This window comes from Sphaerodactylus townsendi, unplaced genomic scaffold (genome assembly GCF_021028975.2).
Source record: "Sphaerodactylus townsendi isolate TG3544 unplaced genomic scaffold, MPM_Stown_v2.3 scaffold_779, whole genome shotgun sequence".
Classification (NCBI taxonomy): domain Eukaryota; kingdom Metazoa; phylum Chordata; class Lepidosauria; order Squamata; family Sphaerodactylidae; genus Sphaerodactylus; species Sphaerodactylus townsendi.
The window spans coordinates 916-12253 of NW_025951000.1; the positions used below are offsets into that span (position 1 = coordinate 916).

An 11338-nucleotide genomic window follows, 5' to 3' on the forward strand; every position below is an offset into this window, starting at 1 on the left:
AGAAAGGGGGGGGGGAATATACACCCAAACTCTTCTTCTTCTACCACATCTTACCCCTTATTTATACTAAATTTTTCCATTAGTAACTTTCTAGTTGGGTTTGCATTTCACATTTCATCCTGTACCATCTCAGATTTTTCTTTGCATGTTGGCCAACAGCTGTGAGTGGTGAGATCCACAGTAAGTGGGATCTGATTTTGTTTTATACTGACCTCTTTTAGTAACATCTCGCCCTCAAAGCACACTGCCTGTGGTCTGCAGAATGTAATATCAATTTATCAGCCTTTTGGATACACCTGCAGCAAGCTCTGATTTATCAAAACTCAAGCTGGAATCAATCTTGTTAGTCCTTAAGGTGCCACTCGAGTTCTGCTTAATCATTCTTCAATATACAGGACAGCCTAACGCTGACTTGATAACAGCTTGATGAACATTTATTATCCAAGACAGTTCTTTTACATTTGAGAGGGTAGTCTTCCTGAGGATGTTTGTCACAGGGAAGCAATTAGTGAATTGACATTGTACCTTTGAGCAAACCCCTAGAGTTAGACGAAAGTGTAAAGTACAAACCAACAATTGCAGCCTCCTTTGCCCACAGCAAAAAAAGCAGACAGAATGTAAACAACCCCCCCCCCCCCCGCCTATGATCACTAGTATATGTGAAAATTAAACAAGTGTTTGGCTGCTCTAATCTAAGTCCTGGTCCCAGAGAAGAAGAGTTAGGATTTATACCCCACCCCTCTCAACCCCAAGGAGTCTCCAAGCAGCCTACAAACTTCCTCCCATTCTCCTCCCACAACAGGCACCCCGTGAAGCAGGAGGGGCTGAGAGTGTTCTGAGAGAACTGTGACTGGTCCAAGGTCACCAAGCAGGCAAGTCACAGTTCCTCGGGGGTCTCTCAGCCCCACCAAGAATAGGCTCTTGGATCTTGATTTTCATTATTTGACTCTTGCAGCCAAGACAACCTGCTCCCTGACTACCTTATTAATCCCATGCGAGCGTGGAATTATGGCAACATATCTTCGTCTGCTGATTAATCCCACCCAGAGGAGAGTTTTGGCTACTGCAAGATGTAATGTGCTGCCATCAGCTCTCCTGGAGGGAAGATTTAAGAACGTTCTAAAAGGGTTTGTTCTTGTGATCTGGTTACAGTTGAAACACTTGACCATTCTCTGTTTGTATGCCCAAAATATGATAAGATACGCATGAAATATATGAATTCTATCTTCTTGCAATGTTCTCAGTGGCAAGAGTGTTACAAGATACCCAACCTCCTGAACAGCTCTGATGTGCTCTTTTGCGAGACTGTTGCAAATTTTATGCTGGAAATTAGTAATTTTAACTGTGTTTTTTAATCTTGTTTTACTTTGAAATTTTGTCCTGTTTTGTATGCCAATAAAGGCTTGTTGTTGTTGTTGTACAAATAAAAATAAAATATAAGTGAATCACAGCAAATATGTTATATTATATAAGTTGTAGTAGTGCACTGCCGACCCAGCAGTGCCGTAGTAGAACGTTGGGACGCCAACGGACCTGCGGCCTTGCCGGTCGCATCGCACCCCCACTCCTCATCCCCCCATGAGTCACGGGTCGTGAACTGTCTGGCTCAATCACCGGGCGCAGGGACAATGGTCTTGCCCCCAGGTGAGGATTAGGCTCAGACGCGTACGCTCCTCTCCGCACGTAGCCAGATGAGATCATGCATCACATGATGATCTCCCGACCTCCCGCTCTCCCGGAACTCCCCCCAGTCCTCCCTCCTACACGCCCCCGATAGAGTAACAATAAAAGGTGCCAGGAACCGGCAGACGGGAGACTCGCTAGGAACACGGACCTCCGGTCTCCCGCTGCTGGCGATCTCCACCAGATGTTATCTCCGCGTCTCGTCTCGTTCTTACGCTGACCGCGTGGGTCGACTACAAGCTGGTGCCGAAACCCGGGAATCCTCGAACCTCCACCCTGCTCACCGTTGCCTGGGGAAGGGCCGCGATACCGAAGTCCGCTGGATCGGCGCATCCAGGGACCACCGTTTCGGTATCGCCTGTCCTCTGGATCGGCGCATCCAGAGACACGCGTCCTAGGACACTCTCTCGTCCGACGGAACACCGGTGAGTATGGGAGCTTGCAAAAGCAGGGCTTATGACAAGCACGTTGACGAACTGAAAGCGTTAACGAAATGCGGCAGGGTCCCCGTAAAGAGAAGGGAGCTGCGCAAATTGGTTGAGGAGATTGAAGCTCAGTGTCCATGGTACCCAGAGGGGGGGACATTGAATCTTAAGGACTGGGAAAACATCGGGCGCACTCTTCGCACAGAGCCTCGCGCGCCGATGTCGCTGCTACTGACGTGGAGACAATGTTTTGTCGCCATCAGCCTGCAGACCTACGGCTCCCTTGCTGTAGGCCGCCCTCCTTTCGATCTTTCACCTTCAATTTCAACCCCGGAATTTTCTCTATCCACTAAATTGGACGCCTGTCCTCCTTCTGCCCCCCTCGCTCCTTCACCCATTTCAAACTCTCCCGCGGCTCAGCCGCCCCCTCCCCTTGCTCCGCCTTCATTTTCCGAAGCCACTGCACCTCCGTCAGCGCCACGTAATGGCGCGGGTTTCAAAACTCTCGCAGAACGTATTAGCCACGATCTGCAGAAGAAAGAAACCCTGACGGAAGACGATGCCGATATTCTTGCATTGTGCCCCATCCACTTCACAGATACTGAGGGGGAGAATGGCGTCATCCGGCGGGTTGTCGAGTACCGCCCCCTAAGCTATAACATCCTTACCGAGCTCCGCAAAGCAATGCGGGACGTAGGAGTCACTAGCCCCTACGTGAGAGGCATGCTGGGGCCATCGCAAGGAACCACCTAATGGTCCCAGATGACTGGAAGACCACCTTTCGCATGCTCCTGAGCCCTGCACAATTTGTGGTCTGGGAAAGTGAGTTCCGCCAGCAGTGCTTCACAGAGCAGCCACCTCTGGCGGCGCCTACACCGCCGCTCAGCTTTACGGTTTCGATGCTTTTGCCAATCCCAACGATCAGATTGTCCTGCCTGAGGCCACCCTTACGGTCGCCTCTGAGTGCGCCTATAAGGCATTTATCAAAGTCCCCAATGCCGGCCAGCCAACCCAGAGTTTCTCCTCCATCCGGCAAAAACCCCAAGAGCCCTATGCTGAATTTGTGAACAGGCTCCAGGAAGCGCTCAAGAGGCAGGTAGATAGCGAGGAGGCCCAAAACGAGCTCCTCATGCGCCTCGCAAAGGAGAACGCTTCCTGGAGTGCCGCAGGGCAATCACGGGCCTAGGCAAAAATCCTGAACTGGCCGACATGCTTAAGGCTTGCCAGGACATCGGGTCCTCCGCCCACCAAGCTAGCCTCCTCGCCGCAGCACTCTCCACCGGCGGGAGACAGTCTCAGGATGACTGCTTTAACTGCGGCAGACCCGGACACTTCCGAAGGGAGTGTAGGCAGCCCGGTGGGGGGGCCTACAACCCCGATGGAGGAGGGTCCTCCCCCAGGAGGAGAAGGCCACCTAAAACCCGATGCCCACGTTGCCAGAAGGGCTTCCATTGGAGAAACGACTGCCCGTCGGGAAACTCCCGCCCGGGCGTCTCCCCAGCCCAGGACCAAGGAGGAGAGTACTAGAGCAGACCCAAACGCCAAGGCCCCTGCCAAAACCACCCCCCTCTCGTGGCATCTCGCTCGCATGCACCCAGCCCATCTCCTTTAAGTTCCCCCCACGAGGTTCTTGTCGCCCCAACCCAGTATGACGAGCCCATCCCTACCGGGACAATTGGGCTAGTGCTGCCAAAGGCCTCTGCCGCTGAACAGGGACTGTTCATCGTCCCCGGAGTGATCGACTCCACGCACCAAGGACCCATCCACCTCCAGGTCTGGACAAACATCCCACAGGAGCTGCCCGCCGGAGCCAGCTGCGCTCAGCTGATTCTCTTGCCCCATGCGCTGCCCGCTGCCGACCCAATAAAGGCTACGAGCCCCAGCAGCCAACATGGCGCAGCCTACACCACCGTCGCAGCGGTGGAGACACCTATCGGGAGCTCCCGTCCATATCTGGAGCTCGCCATAGAAGGATGTAAGTTCAAGGGCCTGGTGGACACCGGCGCTGATGTTACCGTCATCAGAGCAGCCGAGTGGCCCGACCAGTGGCCGACCGAGGCTTGCCCGCACATCTGGGGGGTGGGGGGGAGACAAACCGCGAGACGGAGCATCCGCCCGCTCACGGTCAACAGCCCAGGACTCGAGCGGCAGCTCACAGTCCGCCCACTCGTTCTAGACATCCATGTCAATCTCTGGGGAAGAGACCTCATGAGTCAGGTTAAAACGACTCTGGTCTGGGATGGGTAAAGCCGTCACGGATCATTGATTCCAATCGTGCCTTCCGAAGTTGCCTCCTAATTTCCACAGGAAATCTGTTTCCCTCTCCCCTCCCCTTTTCCTTCTGTTTTTTCGACCAGTAAAGGCGGGAGGGCCAATTGGCTGACTGGCCCTCCCTGGATTAAAATCTGGGCCCGTCCTGATACCGCAGCACTGTCAGGACGGGCCCAGTTTAAAAAGGGGCTGCCGCCATTATGCGCCTAATACCCAAACCCGTTTGGGTTATGGCTGCCCAGCGCCTGGCAGCTTTATCAATACCATGTTAAAGGCCAGGCGCTCAGCCGAGGCCGCCCCTTAAGGAGCGGTCTCGGCGGACGGCAGTTCCCCAAGATAATTCGACCACAAAATTTAGCACCATCCAGCTTCCTGCATTAGCCACCAAGGTCACGGTAAGTGCAACTCCCTTGCAAAGAAACCCCCCCTTCCTTTCTCCTTTGTGTGTGCGAGGAATTTGCCTCTAATTGCCTGATTGCTTCATTCCCCGGATGCACCCATCCCCCCAAAAGGTGCTTCCAAAGCCCCCTTTGTGTTGCTGATTAAGCATGCATACCCACAATCCCCCCAGGACTCGCCTGTTCCCTCCCCCCTCGAGGCTCGGACCCTCGCCTTGACGCACCCTGATGACGCTCTGAAGCCAATTCCCACCAGGGTCGCCTACCTCCTGCCCTCCCTGTCAAACAACTAAAGAAAGAGGAGTGTAGGCGGCCCCCAGGAGGGTTGCATTAAAAGCAACCTTCACAGGCTGCAAAACAAGCCTTCTTCCTTCCCATATTAAATCTAAACACTAACTCGATCCCAATCTCCCGCCATCCGCTCTAGAACTGAGCCTGGCGGGACCCGGCCCCCCCCCGTAACCTGGGAAAGGGGTGTGTGTTTCAGTCCCTCTTCCTACAGGTTCCCGTGGACTCCGATTCGCCATGACAGGCCAACCCATGGAATGGCGCCAGGAGGAAACCAACCCCATCCCGGAGATGGAACGCATCTCTCTAGAGGATCCCGCCCAGCGATCCCAGCAGGAACGCCGTCGCCAACGCCCAAAGACCCGAATGACCTGGGGAGACGTCAAGGCGACCACCAGCCAGGCCCTAGCGCTGCTGCGCCAGCAAGACCACCCCGAGACACCCGAGAACCTCTGTGCCGCTCTCTTTGCGATCATCACCACCAACTCAGCGACCACCATCCTTTGCCTGCTCTGCTGCCTCCTGCCGATGGCGATCGGCCACCCCCTGGCAAGCTTTCACCAGACCAACATCTGGGAGCAGTTTGCTGCCGCTGCCAACGTCTCATCTTTCTGCCTGGGCCAGTACCTAGGAGTCGGGAGCCTGCTAAGCTCCTGCCTGCTCCCCGTCTGCAAAGCACCCGGAGACTTCCTAGCGGAGTCTGGGCTGAGCCCCTTCATGAATGCCTCATCCATCAGATATTCTATGAGCGCCGACTGGGGACCCGTCGTCCAAACCCCCCGGCTGGCGCTCTTTCCCTTGTCACCAAGACGGTCGCTAACCACGAGTCCAACACCTGCGCCCGCATCACCGGCGCAGCCGAACGGGAACCGACCCGGGCCCATTCGTCGGCTCGGCCAGTTGGAACTGCACACACATGGAGGACATTCCCCCCGTGTTCGGAAACATCCTGCTCCCCAGGGGCTGGTTCTGGACCTGCGGGGAGAGGACGTTTAACTACATTCCCGCCCGACTCCCTGCCGGAACTCTTTGCTGCCTCAGCCGCCTCACCATTGTCCTACCCCAGGCTCCACCCCGGGAGCCCGGACGCCGCCGCCGCCGCTCCACTCTGCCTTTCGACCCCTCCTGTCGGAGCGACCCGGTCGCCCTCTCCGAAGCGGAGTTCGTCTCCCTCGCAACTTCCCTAGTGGGAGTCCCCGGACTCGCTTCCTACAATGCTAAGACTATTGGCCGGCTGGCCTGTGCCCTTGCGAAGTCCATCAACTCTACCTCCACCGCTCTGGATGCCCTGGCCTCCGAGCAGCAGGAACTTCGTCAAGCGACCCTAGACAATCGTGCCGCTATTGATTATTTGTTGTTGTTACATCACCAAGGTTGTGAGAATGTACATAATATGTGTTGTTTTAATCTTTCTGATAATTCCCAGTTGATCCACATGAAAGTGCGTGAGCTGCAAGAAGTTGTATCTAATCTGAAGTATGATGTTTTGCCCCATTGGTGGTCAGCCCTCTGGAGCTGGCTGCCGGGAGGATGGTTGAGTGCTATTGTACAGCTCTGCATTGGTTTAATTGTGTGCCTTGTTATCGGATCTTGTTTCGTTCAATGCGTGTCTAATATTGCCTGTAACGTGTGTAAGAAACCCCTCGCATTTCCCTTACCCCGCAACCAAGTTCTAATGTTGCACAAGCAGCTTGGTCAACTTGACCAAACGGCGGAGGAGACAAGCGTCCCTTTAAATCGCCCCTTAGCGTTTCGGCCCCCCGTTTTCTAAAATGTAAAAAAGGAGGAGATGTAGTAGTGCACTGCCGACCCAGCAGTGCCGTAGTAGAACGTTGGGACGCCAACGGACCTGCGGCCTTGCCGGTCGCATCGCACCCCCACTCCTCATCCCCCCATGAGTCACGGGTCATGAACTGTCTGGCTCAATCACCGGGCGCAGGGACAATGGTCTTGCCCCCAGGTGAGGATTAGGCTCAGACGCGTACGCTCCTCTCCGCACGTAGCCAGATGAGATCATGCATCACATGATGATCTCCCGACCTCCCGCTCTCCCGGAACTCCCCCCAGTCCTCCCTCCTACACGCCCCCGATAGAGTAACAATAAAAGGTGCCAGGAACCGGCAGACGGGAGACTCGCTAGGAACACGGACCTCCGGTCTCCCGCTGCTGGCGATCTCCACCAGATGTTATCTCCGCGTCTCGTCTCGTTCTTACGCTGACCGCGTGGGTCGACTACAATAAGTAATTTAAAATTACTTATATAATACACCCTTAATAAATTCTTTTGAAGCTGTTGTCCTGAAGGTGTTACTTTGTGACTTCCTCTTCTAGACGGGTTCCTTACCATGGATCCGTCTTTTCATGCCCTTCCTGTAACTAGAAAAAATATTAAGAAGGCGAATGTTCCCTTATTTTAATCCACCTAAACAATTTACTGAATTACTCAGTTGCAGGTACAGGATATATTCCAATGAAATCACAGCTGAAAATAAACTTATCTGAAAATTACTTACAATAAACACAGCAAAACATTTTAACATTATTTTTAAGTGTACAGTTTGGGACAGAAATACATACTCAGTAACTCCAACAGTGTTCCAATTTTAGCTTTAACATTTTTGGGGGGAGGCAGATACATGGACCAGTGGATAACTGACTCCATTATTCTTGAGCAATGTGAAATAATGCAGGTCTGCTAAAAAGGTTTTACACTGATGCATTGGTATAAAGTGGCTATTGCAATTTCTATACAAGTCAGTACTGCAATGTCTCAGCAGAACATTTTTAGCTCAAAGTTTCCTAGAGTGCTGCAAAACACAGCTAATTATTTTCTGTGTAGGAGAGCAAAGAATCTCAATACCTAACGAAACATTATACCGCCAGCAGATTATGACTTTAAACTGAAAAAGAAATTCTGAAATGTAAGTTGTCTCTTAACAATGGCTATTATCATCATAATGCAGCTACAGCCTTTCAGTGTCTGTTCATGGCCTTTTTGAAAGTATTTTGAGTCACTGAAATTCAGCTCCCCCCGCCCCAAAAAATCTTTGTACAGTCACTGATCTAATTACAGCATTCTTTTAGTGAAACCTTCCAAATTAAAATAGGAGGGTTTACTGAAGAAATGCTACCAGCATGAAGATATACACATGGGAGAAGGGTTTATATCTCTTTAAAGCTTCAATTCGAGTTCTTCTTAGGTTTTGGATTTATTTCTCAATTCTCTTTGAATTAAAATCTGGAGTTAGATAAATCTTTACATGTGTTTTATTTTAAATGCCATTTCTTTATAGGTATTCTGTACTTCAAAACACCGCAAACTGTCATGCCCCAATAGGAACATCCCTTGTTCAACATAAAATACCAAAGGAACATACTGTTAAACACCAAAGGAAGATCAGATCTCTGAACATGACAGCAATACTTAAGCTTACCACTCTGTCCTACAGGACTCTGTTTTCCCTAAAAAGCACCTATCAAATTGTTCAGCCCTCATCCTGCCCACCACTTACGTGCAATCCACCAAGGCAACCCGAATCCATTGTTTGATTTATTTATTTATTTCTGCACCTAATTTGGATAAAGTCTCTGAGCTCAAGAAACTGTTGATTTACTATGAGCTTCAATACCATAAAATGTCTCTTTAGAAAATGAGTCAAAATGCAGAAATGATAAACAGCAGACTAAACAGCTCTCATTTATGATTTGTGTTATTCTATGCATTGTTAGATGCACAATATTTTTCTTGTTTTTATGAGAATAAGCATTAATAAATAAAAAAGAGAATGAGTCAGGAAACATAAATAAAGAGCTAACTAGCTGCCTTGATTGTTCAATTCATTACACTTAATTTCTCCTACAACTGATGTAACAACATATAATACTTGAAACAGAAGCAAATTGCTTCTATTGTTATAAAATATAATTCTGTCAAGGGTTAGCATCTTCATGTTCTTTCCATTCCTAGTGAAATTCTCACCTTCCCGGCGATCATTTCGCAGAACTCGCACTTTCTCAATTTTACTCAGAAGAGCACCATCTTCAGCTGTAAAAAAAGGGCAAAAATTGGTGAGCTGCTTATTCATCTTGGCTCATAGGGGGGAAAAGATCATGAAAAGCTACTTCTTGCCAAACCATCTACACTGTCAGCCTGCAGACTATGGAACACTTCCACTTTCTCCTCTCTGGGAGGAACTCACTTGAGAGTATCAGTTCTTTCTCACACAGGTGACAATTTCACCTGAATACAATGCGAAAGGATAGAGCACCAATCTTATTATTAGCTAATCCACAATCTACATCTGCCCCAACAGGCAACTTCAATCATGATACCAGAAAACAGATATTAGCTTCAGAAGCTGACTAGCACAAACCTACTTCTGCCAAAGAGAGATCTACTAGAGACATTCCAGAAACCCTCTTAAATAACTACATTTCAATCAGCTGCTAGCACAGGACTTCCAGGAGCAGAATCCGGTGTTGGTACTTACGGTCATTGCTATAGTCGTCCACCAATATGATTTCTTTGATGAGATGTGGTGGACTTTTTTTGAGAACACTGAAAACAAACAAACAAATGGAAATCAGATGAGCACTTTCATCTAAAAGTTATTTATTTATTTTGCAATTTTTATACCACCCTTTCCCTTGCAAGGTCAGTGAGGTTTCCAACTTCTGTAAAATATAACAAAGTGAATACAGCACAAATAATTAAAAACTTACCGTAAAGTTAATTAAAATTTAAGCTTAAAATATAAACACAGAAATCCAGTAGAAAATGTTAACCTAATTTACACTCAACAGCCCCCTCTTCCTGATGACATCTGCAGATTTGTTTGGATGGGGCCTGTAGCAGAGAGTATCAATAGGAAGGAAAATAATGCATGGATAAGGAAAGGAAGAGAAGAGGAATACGGGGAAGGGTAAAGGGAGGAGGGAAAGGGAAAGGGGGGAGGGGGCCCGATGATATTACCATAGCTGCCTCAACCATAAACCTGGTGGAGCAACTTTGTCTTACGGCCCCTGAAGAATTGCACCTGCAGTGTCCTGGTCTACTCAGACAGAATGTTCCACAAGGTATGGGCCAGGGCTAGCTGGATCTCTCTTTGGGCCAGGGATCACCAGCCAATTTTAATTTGCTGATTGCAGCAACCTTCAAGGGACATACCGGGAGAGGTGGTCCCATAGATACCAAGGCCCCAGACCATTTAGGGCTTTAAAGGTTAATACCAAAACCTTAAGCCTGACCTAGTACTCAACCTGAAGCTAATGCAGCTGGAGAACACTCATTAAATATATGCATGTCATGGGGTCCCCGTGAGGACCTATGCTGCTATATTCTGAACCAGCTTGAGTTTTTGGATCAGGCCCAAGGGCAGCCCTGCATGGAGCAAATGATAGTAGTCCAACCTAGAGGTGACTGTTGAATGGATCACTGTGACTAGATTGGTCTGGGACAAATATGGGGCCAACTATTTCACCTGGGGTAGGTGATTAAAAAACCTATTAAAATTTGAATATTACATCAAAATCAGAGATTTTTCCTTAGACAAAGAAATGAGTAAAGCATACCTGACAACTGTCCGAAGCAAAGCTGATCTTGCCTCATTGTGAAAAGTGATTACGACACAAGTAGCTGGCAAATCTACGCGCCACTGTTTTCTCTGACACCTACAAAGACAGGACAAAAGTTATGAAACACGGTCATCTAAGTCGAACTCCTATTAAAAGACAGGCAAGAAGATTACAGACACCTTCTATACCCTTTTCAACAGAAAGAACTAAGCAGAATTGTAACTTCATCTGCAAAGTGCTGGACCATCCGTTTTAGAACGCTCTGCTTGGGTCTTAGTGCAGAGCATCCTAAAACGAAGAGGGACCAGAACACAGCAGAAGAAGTTACAATTTGGGGGGGGGGGGGGAAGCCTGGACACATGTTGTCTTTATGATATTTTTGGTATTTCTGGCACTTCTGTACATGAACTCATTGTATTTTAGTACCTGCAACTAGGTTAAAGTTTAAGACTTAGATTTTTCAAGAATACAGTGGAAAGGGCGCCTCTCCACTGGCAGAAATTATGCTGGTGGAGGGGAGGGGGGTGTTCGCACGGGAGCATGCGAGTGGCGCCCACAGAGGCCAGCGCAGAAGAGGCAGCTCTGCATGAAGCCACCTCTTCTGCATCCCCCCCCCACTCACCTTGTCCTCCAGCGTCAGTCTGGAGGGCTGCAGGGACCCGCCCATGCTGCCCTCCGACCTCCAGGGGTCAGAGGGCA

At 49.7% G+C, this 11338-nt stretch overlaps 1 protein-coding gene across 1 annotated transcript; it reads right to left on the reverse strand.

The window, feature by feature from the left end:
• Positions 1-8686: 8686 nt before the first annotated feature.
• LOC125425560 (polypeptide N-acetylgalactosaminyltransferase 2-like) lies at positions 8687-10735 on the reverse strand (the record flags this gene model as incomplete). Its single annotated transcript, XM_048483143.1, has 3 exons — positions 8687-9110; positions 9556-9623; positions 10637-10735. Coding segments are annotated over 3 exons (397 nt in total), but the record flags the coding sequence as incomplete, so codon positions are not given.
• Positions 10736-11338: the final 603 nt, after the last annotated feature.